At 44.4% G+C, this 16,974-nt stretch overlaps 1 protein-coding gene across 1 annotated transcript; it reads left to right on the top strand.

Moving 5' to 3' along the window:
* Nucleotides 1-1,678: 1,678 nt before the first annotated feature.
* Nucleotides 1,679-15,317, top strand: sybu (syntabulin (syntaxin-interacting); the record flags this gene model as incomplete). Its single annotated transcript, XM_083644292.1, has 8 exons — nt 1,679-1,702; nt 1,914-2,100; nt 2,604-2,804; nt 6,901-6,997; nt 7,180-7,329; nt 13,044-13,199; nt 13,859-14,637; nt 14,947-15,317. The coding sequence occupies 8 exons, from the start codon at nt 1,679-1,681 to the stop codon at nt 15,315-15,317; spliced, it is 1,965 nt and encodes a 654-aa protein (XP_083500418.1).
* Nucleotides 15,318-16,974: the final 1,657 nt, after the last annotated feature.

Below are 16,974 nucleotides of genomic sequence, written 5' to 3'. Positions count from 1 at the left end.
GTTGCTAGGGTATGGTTTTGGTTGCTAAGACTGTTGCTAGGGTATGGTTTTGGTTACTAAGACTGTTGCTAGGGTATGGTTTTGGTCACTAAGACTGTTGCTAGGGTATGGTTTTGGTTACTAAGACTGTTGCTAGGGTATGGTTTTGGTCACTAAGACTGTTGCTAGGGTATGGTTTTGGTTGCTCTGCCCCACTTGCTAATCTGATTGTGTTTTGAGGCTTTGATGATACTGTGATGGTATCGTGGTCTGTGGAAATGCAGATGATGACATTTCAGTCTATAGGTCAGGTATATAAATGTCTAAAAAGATACCATGTGGGAGGAAAGACGGGCTCACATTCACTGATGTGACAGCAATGTTCAGGCCTTAGGGTCAATTACATCATCCCCAATACAAAAAAGAAAAATGCAGCAAACACAGCAGTTACATAACTTGACCCCCTTTGGCGAGGATGCTAAAAGAGGCACGGCATTCAACAGGTGAAATGATTGTGTAAAATTCAGTCAAGCATGAGAAGAATTTTGAATTATTTAATCGTACAGCATCAATAAAATATCCCCATTCTGTGTTTGTATGTGCACGCCACGTATGAAATGGAACCCAATGTCAGGGTGAAATTCATTCCCACTTTTTTAATTCAGTTACTGTATCTGCTTTTGCTCCATTATTGACATAGGATATTGTGGATATGATACTGTTCTATTCATCATATCTCCTTGGCAGCAGCAGAACCTTTGGTTGGCAGCCCCATCGTTTTTGCACAGAACTGTTCTTTTGGCACAGGATGTCAATAAGGAAAGTTAGCCTACTCTTGTTATGCATTGCTTAGCAGAATGACAAGTTGGACACTTCTTCTGGTAGTAGGCTATCTTCATTTTCAGATGACTATGATGAAAAGAAAAAAATTCAAATGCATATTAGGCATCTTTCTTCATTATTCCAACTATATAGGCACCAAAATCAGAACTCCTGTGATACCACAAGCAGAAGTAGATTATTAGAACATCTATGTTATTTGAAATCATCTCTTAAAACTGATTTTCTATAAATGTAGGTTTGCTTTGATGCAACGACTTTGCCCCCCCCCCCCCCCCCCCATTCAATTCTTATCCTTAATATCTTGCGGCAAGTTCTTGTTTTTACTTGTGAATTTTATCACTATCAGGTTTGCTTCTATATATTTCTATTTATTATTATTAGTATTATGATTCAATAAATGCTAGTATGCCAGCCCAAAGCCCAATGGAGAACAGGTCAACTTGCAATGTGTGGGAATGTTTATTTGTAGGAAGAGATACACAGGGTTTGTTTCATAAATCCATGAATTCACTGTGTTTTGGTCGCTGTTGGCTCTGTGCTTGTTGTGCCATCTGTACCAGGCGGTGTGCGTGTGTGTGTGTGTGTGTGTGTGTGCGTGTGTGTGTGTGTGTGTGTGTGTGTGTGTGTGTGTGTGCGTGTGTGCGTGTGAGCGTGTGTGTGCGTGCGCACGCGAGGAAGGGGGGGGGGGTATTTGTGGCGTAACAGATTTCAGACAGACTCGGCCTTGTTTGTGAGGGTTTGAGAGCCACGTGAAGAGGATGCCACATGCACACTTGACAGAAATATGACTCACCTGGTTTCTGTCTCCTTCTTCTTCTCTGTTCCATCTTTAGGGGAAAACGCAGCGTGAAGCACAATGGGACCGTTCCAGGAATATGAGGTGAGTCTTTCCATTGCACCTGGTCACCGGTGGTAGACTTCTGCTTCATGCTGATTGGTTTTTGATACTACTTAGCTAGCTTACTACTATGGATTTGATATAATCAACATTTATATCAGCCTAAAAGGTCAACTATATTCTGTGGTAAACATGAGTTTGAGGTGTCGTTTATATCCCTGCTTGTAGCTTTGACACGTGTTGGTTTGAACAGGAAAAGAAGTCGCCGGAGAAAGGAAGCTCCCGCAGCCGCATCCCGCGCCTGGTCCTCCATCCCTCCCCGCCCAAAGACAAAGGATCACCGCTGTCCGATTCACCTTCTTCAGAGGAGGAAGGAAAGGAGTGCGACGTCAGCTCAGATCACTCCAAAAGGACCATCAGCACCAACAGCTTTTGCTCTGGTAAGAAGTTCAGCTCCAGTCCAAAGACAGCAGGGGTGTAGTAGAGGGTAAACACAAGTAAACACAGTTTACCCACATCTTTGAAATGAGGCAGTCTTTACTCATCTACCTTCAGATCAACTGTATCAATCAATGAGGGCAAACAAGGTGGGTAAAATACTCACCTTGGATAGTTTACCCACCTCTGTATTTACCACGACTACACCCCTGAATGACAGCCTGAGACAGCCTCAGATACTTCAGCATACACTGCATAATGCTTGTGTGTGTGTGTGTGTGTGGGGGGGGGGGGAGTGGTGATACACTACTACATAGTCTACAACACAGCAATCCAAACATTCCATAACCACTTGTTGTGGGAGTGATGAGCCATTGTGTGAAATCCGTTGTCTGAGTTATCTCTCAGATAAAGTCAAGGCTGAACTTTGAGCTTTGATTGACTGCTTGTGTTTCGCTTCCTGCCTCTTCTTGGCTATTACTGTCTGTGTGCCTGTCTACACTAGATGACACTGGCTGCCCCACTAGTCAGTGTGTGTCCCCCTCCAAAACCCCGTCAGGCTCAGACAACAGTCCCCACGGCTTGCCATCAACCGCCGAGCGCAAGACCAAAGTGAAGAGGGTGAGGGTGATGGCGGAGTGGAGCACCGAGCGGAGGAGCACCCCGAGGCATAAGAGGGAGCCAAGATCTGCCATGAAACCCAGAGGTAAAGAAGGATTCATCAGTCAGTCGACAGGACAGCTTGCAGACACATACTGTATAGGTCCATCATTATTGTCCACGTTTACAGCAAGTCTCTCAGTTTAAAGAACTAAAACAAAATATATATATACATACACATTTTACAATAGAGAGCCAAAGTGGAACGTCACTTCCTGCTTCAGCACTGTACCAGATATTTTCAGCCGCCATTTATTTTCCCATAGACATTTCATAAAATGCTTATAAAAAGAGTTTTACTTGTTCAAACCAAACGGTACAGATATATTTAGAAACAGGAGAGATCGCATAACATTTCACTGGGACCACAACGTAAAGAAATGCGGGTTTAAAGAAAATATTTCTTTGATGTTGTTTTTTTAAGTTTTGGTCCAAGTGAAATGTTCTATGGTCTCTCCCGATTTTAAATATAACTGAACCATTTGGTTTGACCAAGTAAAACTATTTTTATAAGCACTTTACAAAATGTCTATGGGAAAATAAATTGCGGAAGAAAATCTCTGGTACAGTGCTGAAGCAGGAAGTGGCATTCACTTTGCCTCTCTATGGAGGCGTTCAGCTGATTATCTTATACAGACCATCAGTAGAATAAACAAACCAATCAATTCAGCTGGTTTACCTAAAAATTACAAGCAACCAAAATAAGGTGCAAATGCTTTAGTACCATTACATTATATCACATTACATTACGTAATTTAGCAGACACTTGTGTCCAAAGTAGGGCTGTCAAAATTGGCCCAAAATCATATTCAAATTTTCCCTCTAAACAAAACATATTCATTTGAATATATTCAAATCATTTTTCTCTCTCTTTTTTTTGCGTGCATGGCAAGGCAAACCAATACAACCAGAGAGCTTATATAACTACTTGGTATATTTATTTGAACATAAACATTTTTATTATTTCAACATAAACATTGTTTTTTTCTTCTTCATATTATTCAGTCAGTACTAATATAGTAGCCTACACTTTTGTAATGTTTTTAAATAACCAGGCAAACAAACGGCCAGGTTTTTTACCTGGTTAAATGTAAATAACAATAATAATAATAATAATAATAATAATAATAATAATAATAATAATAATAATAATAACAATAACAATAACAACAACAACAACAATAATAATAATAATAATAATAATAATAATAATAATAATAATAATAAATAATAATACATTTGAATATAGATTTTCATATTTGAATATTCTTTACATTTTTATATTCAAATATATATTCGAATATAGAATATTTTTGACAGCCCTAGTCCAAAGTGACAATAAGTGCATTTTGTCAACAGTATAGTCAAACCAATTGTATATCACAGTCCTCATCAGCTCAGCCTTTAATAGGAATTTGTAGCATTTATAGAATCAGAGTTGTTGTTGTTGTTAGTAGTAGTAGGGGAATAAGATACTGCTCATATATGTATATATGTATGTATGTGTGTGTGTGTGTGTGTGTGTGTGTGTGTGTGTGTGTGTGTATATATATATATATATATATATATATATATATATATATATATATATATATATATATATATATATATATATATAATGTATATATATACAGTATATCCCCCAAAGACCAAAGTACAATACTACAGTAAGTGTGTATTTTGTCAGATGTCAGCAGCTAGCAGCTCCCCAGGCATGTTGAGCTCAGCAGACACGGGCTGGGAAGCAGCTGCTTGGTAAGGAAGAGGAGAGACTAATGACTTGTGCTGTGTTAACATATCAGAAACACTATGCTACGCTTCAATGTTTATTCCCCAGCAGAATTACCTTCCTCTCTTTTAATCTAGGCGAATGAACCAAAAATCTGCCGGTAGACAAAACTGCTTGATCACAAGTCAAAAAACTTAAGCTGATTGGTTGATGAAAAGGTTCAGGGGCTTAACCAATTAGGCTGATTAGCAGTTTACTAGTCTTGATTGAATGTGTACCAACCTTCATTTGACTCACCAAGTGCTAGAGGATCACTTTTTGCATCGTTTTGTTTGTTACAGTCACCATTGTGCACTATGGTTTTATTTGATGGCAAGAGATGCTACTCAGGTATGGCTTTAAATCTCCATTCTTTGCAATGCAACAGACAGTATGGTGATGTGATTGATTCTCTGCACAAGCCCTTTGAGTGGAAGGTGGTGTTCCAGGTTTAATTTGCTGATGTGTTGTCTGCAACATTTGGATAGATTGCATTATTTAATTTCATTTAGCTTATGCACTTCTGATGTGAGTTGACTGTTATTTATACATTTTAGAGTGATGGCAGTATTTGTAACCATATGAGATTGGATCATTTGTATGTCTGTCTATTACCCTCAGGCTCTTTCTATCGTTCCCGTCTCAAGACTTCAAGCCAATATTCTTACGGGAATCTGTCGGGCATTAAACTCACCTTATTTCTGCACTTTGAATGCATAGGTAGGGTCGCATGGGGCAACCTTATTATATCTGAATCTTAGTTGCTCCAAAAAGTGAGCAGTTATTGTTTTAAAAGACAAAGTTTGTGGATAATCGGATAGTTGTCTGGGACCAGAGTGCTGACTAATGCGCACTGGCATGATTTGGTGATTCTGCTGGGTAAAATAAATTGAGGTTCTAAATTTTTTATTTATTGTATTTAACCTTTATTTAACCAGGTAAGTCATCAAGAACAAATTCTTATTTACAATGGCGACCGGTTCTGGGCTGGTGCATGTTAACGTTTTCCACCGATTGTATCCTTTTGGGCTTTTTTCCCCCCCCGAAAGGTTGTTGGCAATTTGAGCAATGTTTCATATCTGCCATCTTTCTGACTATCTTTGATGTCATGTGTTTGGGGGCTGTCTAAAATGTCTGTACTAGAAGACAAAATGATGCCAGTGCTCATGCATCGGCACTCTGGTCCCAGATAACTGGTCAATTCTCGCAAAACTTTGGCTTTTAAAACAACTGCTCACTTTTTGGAGCAACTAAGATTCCGATATAATAAGGTTGCCCCATGTGACCCTACCTATGCCTTCAAAATGCAGAAATAAGGTGAGTTTAATGCCCGACACAGATTTCCGAAAGAATTTTGGCTAGAGGGAAAGAGGGCTCTTTCATCAGTGAAGTCTTGAGATAGAACGATAGAAAGAGCCTGAGTCTGCCTACTTCAAACTCACTTAGTCTAACAAAGGGTATAGCATATGGGGAGCAGTCCATCAGACAGCTGCTGTATGAGAGGTATCTGTTTGAGGCTCTGCTTTCTGGTTTCGGGGAGACTTTAGCGGAGGTCCTGCTTACGGAAACTGTAACGTGATAGTCACTGCTTGAGATCCGAACAAGGGAGGATGGGCTGCTGGAAGGTGCTTAAGTTTTGGTCATCATTTTGAATGGTTATGGAAAGCAGAAACTAGGATCAATAGCCCCTTTCATCACTCTTTTGGGTATATGACGTCATCATCTCCCCTCCAGAGTCCCTTCTCCACCGGTAGACTTCCCTGCCACTGAAACTACCAAGCAGTCTGATAGTGTCACAGAAACATGTCAATGCCACCTACCAAAGCAGAACGGTTCATTGCTTCTCTGCGGTGGGGTTTGAAATCTCGATGCTGCTAATAAATGCCTCCTTTTTATCAGAATTCTGTGCTGGTGAGATTATTGAATTTATGTGGAGCGCTGTGATGGCCGGGGTACTAACCCGGAAAAAATAATCTCACCGGCACAGAATTTGGATAGAAAGAGGCATTTATTAGCAGCATCGAGCGTTCAAACCCCGCCGCAGAGAAGCAATGAACCCTTCTGCTTTGGTAGGTGGCTTTGAAATGTTTCTGTGACACTTGTAAATACGTGCGTATCGCTGATTTAGACTGCTTGGGTGTTTCAGCGGCGGGGAAGTCTACCAGCGGAGAAGGGACCCGGAAAGAGTGACGAAAGGGGCTATAGGCTATAGGATCAACAGACATGACGGGAAACAAGAAGATTGGTCACAAATGCCCAGTTTGTGGCCTTGAAAATACAGAATGTTAAGCGTGTGTGTGTGTCTTCATGTGGAGCTCGGTGTGGGGGTTTGTTGTCCAGCAGCTTGGCGACACACTGATGCCTTTCCCTGCAGGTAGCGATGCAGACTTCAGCTGTTCCAGCAGCACAGGCAGCCTAAAGACCAGGGAGAGCCTTGCATGCAGTTCTGCTGGAAAGAAAATTCCACGCAGGTATGTGGTGCATCTATTCTGTCTGGTTCAGTAGTGTGATTAGTTTCCTTACTTTACAAAAGATGGTCTCCGAAACAGATGGCTGCATTTAGGCTGATGATGCAGATTTTTTTTTGCAATTGGTCGTAAACTGATCAAAATGATCTATATATTTTTTCTTCTTGTTTTAATGCTTTATCAAGTCGTTGGACCCACATCAGACCCCTTCCAGTGTTCAAACCAGCAGGGAATCCTACAGCCAACCGCGATGCAGAGCTGTACGCTCCCTACCGGACTCCTCCCAGAGCCCCCTCCTCAACAAACAGCAGCAGCAACTCCAGCCCCACCTCCAGGTACACAAACCTGTTTAATAATCATTTCACAAGGACTGTGATTTGAAATTTGCGGGGCAATTTGTTATATAGTGGGATCAGCTATTACCACCTCTTCATCATGTCTAACCATTCAACATTTTTCCACTTTCATCTATTACACTTCTCTGCTCCACTCTCCACTCCTCTATTACACTTCTCTGCTCCACTCTCCACTCCTCTATTACACTTCTCTGCTCCACTCTCCACTCCTCTATTACACTTCTCTGCTCCACTCTCCACTCATCTATTACACTTCTCTGCTCCACTCTCCACTCCTCTATTACACTTCTCTGCTCCACTCTCCACTCATCTATTACACTTCTCTGCTCCACTCTCCACTCATCTATTACACTTCTCTGCTCCACTCTCCACTCATCTATTACACTTCTCTGCTCCACTCTCCACTCATCTATTACACTTCTCTGCTCCACTCTCCTCATCTATTACACTTCTCTGCTCCACTCTCCACTCATCTATTACACTTCTCTGCTCCACTCTCCTCATCTATTACACTTCTCTGCTCCACTCTCCACTCATCTATTACACTTCTCTGCTCCACTCTCCTCATCTATTACACTTCTCTGCTCCACTCTCCACTCATCTATTACACTTCTCTGCTCCACTCTCCACTCCTCTATTACACTTCTCTGCACCACTCTCCACTCCTCTATTACACTTCTCTGCTCCACTCTCCACTCATCTATTACACTTCTCTGCTCCACTCTCCACTCCTCTATTACACTTCTCTGCTCCACTCTCCACTCCTCTATTACACTTCTCTGCTCCACTCTCCACTCATCTATTACACTTCTCTGCTCCACTCTCCACTCCTCTATTACACTTCTCTGCTCCACTCTCCTCATCTATTACACTTCTCTGCTCCACTCTCCTCATCTATTACACTTCTCTGCTCCACTCTCCACTCATCTATTACACTTCTCTGCTCCACTCTCCACTCATCTATTACACTTCTCTGCTCCACTCTCCACTCATCTATTACACTTCTCTGCTCCACTCTCCACTCATCTATTACACTTCTCTGCTCCACTCTCCACTCATCTATTACACTTCTCTGCTCCACTCTCCACTCCTCTATTACACTTCTCTGCTCCACTCTCCACTCCTCTATTACACTTCTCTGCTCCACTCTCCACTCATCTATTACACTTCTCTGCTCCACTCTCCACTCCTCTATTACACTTCTCTGCTCCACTCTCCTCATCTATTACACTTCTCTGCTCCACTCTCCTCATCTATTACACTTCTCTGCTCCACTCTCCACTCATCTATTACACTTCTCTGCTCCACTCTCCACTCATCTATTACACTTCTCTGCTCCACTCTCCACTCCTCTATTACACTTCTCTGCTCCACTCTCCACTCCTCTATTACACTTCTCTGCTCCACTCTCCACTCCTCTATTACACTTCTCTGCTCCACTCTCCACTCCTCTATTACACTTCTCTGCTCAACTCTCCACTCCTCTATTACACTTACACACTTACGCTCCACTCTCCACTCATCTATTACACTTCTCTGCTCCACTCTCCACTCCTCTATTACACTTCTCTGCGCCACTCTCCACTCCTCTATTACACTTCTCTGCTCCACTCTCCACTCCTCTATTACACTTCTCTGCTCAACTCTCCACTCCTCTATTACACTTACACACTTACGCTCCACTCTCCACTCATCTATTACACTTCTCTGCTCCACTCTCCACTCCTCTATTACACTTCTCTGCTCCACTCATCTATTACACTTCTCTGCTCCACTCTCCACTCCTCTATTACACTTCTCTGCTCCACTCTCCACTCCTCTATTACACTTCTCTGCTCCACTCTCCACTCATCTATTACACTTCTCTGCTCCACTCTCCACTCATCTATTACACTTCTCTGCTCCACTCTCCACTCCTCTATTACACTTCTCTGCTCCACTCTCCACTCCTCTATTACACTTCTCTGCTCCACTCTCCACTCATCTATTACACTTCTCTGCTCCACTCTCCACTCCTCTATTACACTTCTCTGCTCCACTCTCCACTCCTCTATTACACTTCTCTGCTCCACTCATCTATTACACTTCTCTGCTCCACTCTCCACTCATCTATTACACTTCTCTGCTCCACTCTCCACTCCTCTATTACACTTCTCTGCTCAACTCTCCACTCCTCTATTACACTTACACACTTACGCTCCACTCTCCACTCATCTATTACACTTCTCTGCTCCACTCTCCACTCCTCTATTACACTTCTCTGCTCCACTCTCCACTCCTCTATTACACTTCTCTGCTCCACTCTCCACTCCTCTATTACACTTCTCTGCTCAACTCTCCACTCCTCTATTACACTTACACACTTACGCTCCACTCTCCACTCATCTATTACACTTCTCTGCTCCACTCTCCACTCCTCTATTACACTTCTCTGCTCCACTCCTCTATTACACTTCTCTGCTCCACTCATCTATTACACTTCTCTGCTCCACTCTCCACTCATCTATTACACTTCTCTGCTCCACTCTCCACTCATCTATTACACTTCTCTGCTCCACTCTCCACTCATCTATTACACTTCTCTGCTCCACTCTCCTCATCTATTACACTTCTCTGCTCCACTCTCCTCATCTATTACACTTCTCTGCTCCACTCTCCACTCATCTATTACACTTCTCTGCTCCACTCTCCACTCATCTATTACACTTCTCTGCTCCACTCTCCACTCATCTATTACACTTCTCTGCTCCACTCTCCACTCATCTATTACACTTCTCTGCTCCACTCTCCACTCATCTATTACACTTCTCTGCTCCACTCTCCACTCCTCTATTACACTTCTCTGCTCCACTCTCCACTCCTCTATTACACTTCTCTGCTCCACTCTCCACTCATCTATTACACTTCTCTGCTCCACTCTCCACTCCTCTATTACACTTCTCTGCTCCACTCTCCTCATCTATTACACTTCTCTGCTCCACTCTCCTCATCTATTACACTTCTCTGCTCCACTCTCCACTCATCTATTACACTTCTCTGCTCCACTCTCCACTCATCTATTACACTTCTCTGCTCCACTCTCCACTCCTCTATTACACTTCTCTGCTCCACTCTCCACTCCTCTATTACACTTCTCTGCTCCACTCTCCACTCCTCTATTACACTTCTCTGCTCCACTCTCCACTCCTCTATTACACTTCTCTGCTCAACTCTCCACTCCTCTATTACACTTACACACTTACGCTCCACTCTCCACTCATCTATTACACTTCTCTGCTCCACTCTCCACTCCTCTATTACACTTCTCTGCGCCACTCTCCACTCCTCTATTACACTTCTCTGCTCCACTCTCCACTCCTCTATTACACTTCTCTGCTCAACTCTCCACTCCTCTATTACACTTACACACTTACGCTCCACTCTCCACTCATCTATTACACTTCTCTGCTCCACTCTCCACTCCTCTATTACACTTCTCTGCTCCACTCATCTATTACACTTCTCTGCTCCACTCTCCACTCCTCTATTACACTTCTCTGCTCCACTCTCCACTCCTCTATTACACTTCTCTGCTCCACTCTCCACTCATCTATTACACTTCTCTGCTCCACTCTCCACTCATCTATTACACTTCTCTGCTCCACTCTCCACTCCTCTATTACACTTCTCTGCTCCACTCTCCACTCCTCTATTACACTTCTCTGCTCCACTCTCCACTCATCTATTACACTTCTCTGCTCCACTCTCCACTCCTCTATTACACTTCTCTGCTCCACTCTCCACTCCTCTATTACACTTCTCTGCTCCACTCATCTATTACACTTCTCTGCTCCACTCTCCACTCATCTATTACACTTCTCTGCTCCACTCTCCACTCCTCTATTACACTTCTCTGCTCAACTCTCCACTCCTCTATTACACTTACACACTTACGCTCCACTCTCCACTCATCTATTACACTTCTCTGCTCCACTCTCCACTCCTCTATTACACTTCTCTGCTCCACTCTCCACTCCTCTATTACACTTCTCTGCTCCACTCTCCACTCCTCTATTACACTTCTCTGCTCAACTCTCCACTCCTCTATTACACTTACACACTTACGCTCCACTCTCCACTCATCTATTACACTTCTCTGCTCCACTCTCCACTCCTCTATTACACTTCTCTGCTCCACTCCTCTATTACACTTCTCTGCTCCACTCATCTATTACACTTCTCTGCTCCACTCTCCACTCATCTATTACACTTCTCTGCTCCACTCTCCACTCATCTATTACACTTCTCTGCTCCACTCTCCACTCCTCTATTACACTTCTCTGCTCCACTCTCCACTCCTCTATTACACTTACACACTTACGCTCCACTCTCCACTTGGAGGAGTACATTTTGGAGATTGGGAGGTCTGGGCTGTGGCTATGTGATGGGAGGTCTGGGCTGTGGCTATGTGATGGGAGGTCTGGGCTGTGGCTATGTGATGGGAGGTCTGGGCTGTGGCTATGTGAAGCATAAACTGAGTGGGCAGGTAGTTGGTTGATTAGGCTCAGACTGTTTGATCTTTTCCTCTCTTGAGTCTTGCAGCTGCCTGGGATTATATATGGGCGATGATTTGGCTGTGGATGGGGTTATTGATGATTTAATAAAGCAAAAGTCATACCCAGATAGTGACCCTACCGACTGCAACTGAGTTGAAATTGAATTTTGAGTGTGCATGCACCTTGGTGTGGTTGATAAATATTTCAGCATCACTGAATCAATAGATGAAATGAGCAGCCTGCAACTCTTTCTAGCATGGTGCTGCTGGCTCTTGTTACTTGGTGACAGAATATTTACTCCATAGGCTTTGTGTTTCTATGGCAGCTAAACCCTGCATAAGGATAAACCCAAAACTCCTTGGAAAAAAATGAAAAACAAATCCATCCCACAGCTTTTTCTTTTTGACTTTTTGTGCAGCAGCACATTAATAAATGCATTATAATCTCCACTCTCGTCACTTAAGGATATTTTCATCCCTCAGTCAGCTCTCCTGTCCCTGGCTAGGTGTCATGTGACATGTTTGTCTCTAGCTACCTTCTGCGGGCTGTTTCTATTTCTGGCAGGGATGCAGAGCGCTCGCATCAAAGCCTCAAGTATCCCAGGTTGCTAGGATATTATGCTACTGGTGAAGTCTGCTTGGAAGAGATGGGCTTGCTGCTTAATCCACCCACTCATCCTCAACAGGAAAAAAACATTGTTTTATCGGTTTTCTTTGAACATCATAAAATATATGATCACAGGACTTTTCCCCGAACGTGCACAGGGCATTTGAATGTTAATGCCGTTAGTGTCTACATTTTTTAAGACAAATTAATGCATTTTTTACAATGGTGTTCCCTAGCTGACTCCGCTAGCATTGATTTAGATAACCAAGCATTTTAGTTTATTTTCTGTCTCTAGTCTGCATGCAGGTAATCCTGTGTCAGACAGTAATTCCAGGCTTCAGAGAGCATCTGCCATGACGGCACTCTCTCAGCCACACTGAACTAAGTAATGACCTTCTGCAGGCAGGGATTTGCGTCGGTTTTTTCTGTTGCATTAAAATGGCTAGTTGGTGACTGTGACGAAATACTGTTGGTCTTCAAGAAGTGTAAAGTTGGCCTTCCAACAAGACGGCTTATCTAATGTTTGTGCATCATCATCTTTTTGCCCGGCAGAACGGTGAGCCTGGGCCGTTACCACTCCTGTGGAGACAACCATGGCATCAGACCCCCGAACCCCGAGCAGTACCTCACGCCCCTGCAGCAGAAAGAGGTGGCCATCCGCCACCTGAAGACCAAGCTGCTGGAGTCCCAGAACAGAGTTCATGACAGGTTGGCTAATATTCGGCGACACAGGAGCTCCTCTAATTGGATCGTTTTATGACTTGAAAGACGAGCTGTAGTGAGATGTCAGGGTCTGTGATGACGTATCCGAGTGGAAACAAGCATGGCTTTGACTGGAACAGGGTCGAGAGACGGGACATAGCGTGTGGATGATGTGATTTGACTGTTCTGGGGACTGACGTTGATGTTGACCAATCGTGGTGCTTGTATGGCATGTTCTGCCCCCAAATGGAGTGGGATTCAGTGTGTTCTGCCCCTATACAAGTGGGATCCGCAGAGAACCGGGCAACTGGCTGCTTCCCGACATACTACCGTTTCCAAGCCGAGGCAAGAGTGCTGCCTAAAATAGAAAAAAAGTCATTTTTAATTCCAGCTCGACTTTAAGGTAGGAGGGCTGTGGTTATATCAGGAGGAGATACCATAGTCCACCATAGCAGTAGTGCAGATGTTTTGGTCAGCTGTTTAAATCTCCACACCATGTAACAACAAATGGGTGTGATGCTTTTTAGAGTAATTTTTCACAGGGAACGCTCACTATGTAACGACAACATCCAGTTTAGTAAAAAGCTGTCCTTTAGGGATTTGTCTTTGCTACCCTTTATCTTTGAGTAACCCTGGGCGTGTTCTTTCTCCCTCTCTACATTTAGAGAGATGGAGATTGAGGAGCTGAAGTCCCAACTGGGCAGGATGAGGGAGGATTGGATCGAGGAGGAGTGCCACCGGGTGGAGGCTCAGCTGTCCCTGAAAGAGGCTCGCAAGGAGATCAAGCAGCTGCGTCAGGTGGTGGAAACCATGAAGACCAGCCTGATGGAGAAGGACAAGGGAATACAGAAGTACTTCATTGACATTAACATCCAGAACCGGAAGCTGGAGTCCCTGCTGCAGAGCATGGAACTTGCCCAGAGCGGCTGCACCCTCCAAGACGAACCCCCCCTGGACTTCTTCTGCAACTCTCCTGATGGCAGTGGGAAGAAGATGGAGGAAGAGGGAGGTCTGGAGCTGGGGGACCAGGCGGCAGAGGAGATGGCGGACAGTGGGCTGCTGGTGAACGACGAGATGGCCAACAGAGCGGACATTTTGGAGCAGGTCTTCATGTCCACTGCAGTGGATTTCAGTCAGGACTCTAGTGGCAAGTTGAGGGCAGAGCCAGGGCCCGGGGTGTCCACGGTGCTGGAAGAGGGTGAGGATGCATGTCCAATAAATATTGTTTCCACCACCATTGACATCTCCTGCATCTCCCCTCTGACAGAGCAGCCCGTCACGGAAGACAAGGGAGTGCAGACCGACGTGCTGTCCATGTCTCTGGACCTCCAAGGTCTGCTGCTCCAGCTGCTGAAGTTCCATGGGGGAACAGTGGGGGACGCAGCACTCCCAGCCTCCAGTGGTCTCCTGGGCCTCCCAAACCTCCCCACAGACCAGACAGAGATCCCCAACACGCCGCCTACTAGCTCCGCCCCCCCAGAGATCCTCGACATGCCGCTTACTAGCCCTGCTCCCCCAGAGAGCCCTGACACACTGCCTACTAGCCCTGCTCCCCCAGAGAGCCCTGACACGCTGCCTACTAGCCCTGCTCCCCCAGAGAGCCCTGACACGCCGCCTACTAGCTCCGCCCCCCCAGAGAGCCCTGACACGCTGCCTACTAGCTCCGCCCCCCCAGAGATCCTCGACACGCCGCCTACTAGCTCCGCCCCCCCAGAGATCCTCGACATGCCGCTTACTAGCCCTGCTCCCCCAGAGAGCCCTGACACGCTGCCTACTAGCCCTGCTCCCCCAGAGAGCCCTGACACCTCCACCAATTCCGGCATGTGCAGCTCGGAGCCCGTGGAGAGCCGAAGGTTCATGGAGGAGCTGGATTTCGGTGTTGGCGAAGAGGAGCCGTGCGTGCCACCCGGATTGGCCGTGGTCGGCAAACGCTACTGGAGCAACAGCTTCCTGGTGGATCTGGTTGCTGTAGCGGCGCCTGTATTGCCTACAGTGGCCTGGCTATACTCACGGCATGGCGTGGACGGAAGTGCTCCGGTGTACAACATCGCTGCTCTCATCAGGGGCTGCTGCATCATGGGATTGCACTCTCTTCGTCACGTCACTCACAGGCCAGACGTGTAATGGCCTCCGATGGGCCTTTTCCACAGCTGCCATTTTATGTCTAAAAGGCAAGTTAAACACAGGTGCAACCAACTCACTAATTAGGGCCCCAGCACTGGAACACCTAAATGGACTGGAAGTTGGAAACCCTAATTAATGTTTTGTTGCACCTGTGTTACTTCCTGCCTTTTAGACAAAAACGACTGCTGTGAAAAAGGCCTATCCGCATGCATAATGCCTAATCAACTAAAAGCACTTCAGCATTTTGTGAGATTTCTTTAGTTTTTCTACACTTGATTATATCAATGGAGCAATTTTGGTTCCCGCACTGTTACTTTGCACTGCACAATTGCCACGAGTTGAGGCAAAATTAATGGTGACACGAAAGGGATTATTTATGAAAGGGTTATTTATGGATTTATTTTCTTTATCCTTTGTGTGTATATATATGCCGATCATCTGGGTAGATGGTTATGTGCTATTCTGTGCTCTCCCTAGTTGCCCTGGTGTACACAAAGAAAATCTATTTGGTTGGTATGATGTATGTATGAGATTTTAGGAGGTGTAAGATTGATTGTTAGTTTGAGTTTATGATGGGTTCTGAAATGTTCACGGTTCGAGTCATTGTTCAAAAAGAAACCTTAAAACTTCAGCCAAAGCTTTAATGTCAATTCACCTGTTATGTAACAATGTTTTGTGAAGTATTTTTCTCCCTGGAGCTTTTTATGGTACTGCCTGTGTATTGTTATATAGAAATAAGTTGACGCTTCAAAGCAATTTGACACTTGTTACGTGCCTGAGCTGTGTGCAATACTGGTGGTTTACATCAAATGTCCTCGTATCTTTATTATTAAAGCATGATAATCCCAGTTTTTATTGACTCTTGTCTTTTTCTCTTATCTGGGATTGAAAGGGAATTGGTTAGCATGGGAAAGAAACTTCAGTAAAGGAACTAAATCAGACATCCCAGCCTTGTCCATAGATTTTTATAGACTGCATTTGAGATGCCTACATCTACCTAAATAATGTAGGTGGCAGTACATCTTGTTCAAACCGCTGCCAAGCATTAGAAAAGCCCACGTTTCTTCATCTGCAGAAGTTCACCTGAATAAATAAAAATTCTAAACCCAAGCGCAACCAACCAGTGTTCTCATGACAGCTCATGTTGTTCTCGTGACAGTGCATGTTATGTAAAAGCTTTAAACAGCATTTTCAAATGTCTCTTGGGTTGTAAATGAGTGCATTAGATCCACTTCACCGGAACCCCTGAAGCTGTAAAATGCTCCTCCACGCCCTCACACCAATAAAAATGGTCGGTGCCAGAGCAGCTGTATGTCTGCCTCTACACCCACATAACCTACTGATGTTTTCTTCGCTCGTCATGGAATAACGTATTCGTATTCGTGATAATGAGAATCTCACGAAAATACATTAATTTAAAATAAATCAGCTAAGACTTGAGGCCTTTGCTATGCCGAAGCTACATTTCCGGTCTGCCATATGGGGATTTGTCTTCAGTTGCATAACCATGACCCCACGGTTCATTAAAGCAGCAAGAGACAAATCATTCCAGATGCTGTAATCCCTACATCCACGTCAGCACTGCAGCCAGTGGAGGTGGATTAAAAGTCAGCACTTCAGCCAGTGGAGGTGGATTAAAAGTCAGCACTGCAGCCAG

The sequence above is a fragment of the Poromitra crassiceps genome, assembly GCF_964638095.1.
Source record: "Poromitra crassiceps genome assembly, chromosome: 1".
In the NCBI taxonomy this organism is placed as follows: domain Eukaryota; kingdom Metazoa; phylum Chordata; class Actinopteri; order Beryciformes; family Melamphaidae; genus Poromitra; species Poromitra crassiceps.
Note: the sequence above shows the minus strand (reverse complement) of the source record. Positions and strands in the feature narration are given on the sequence as shown.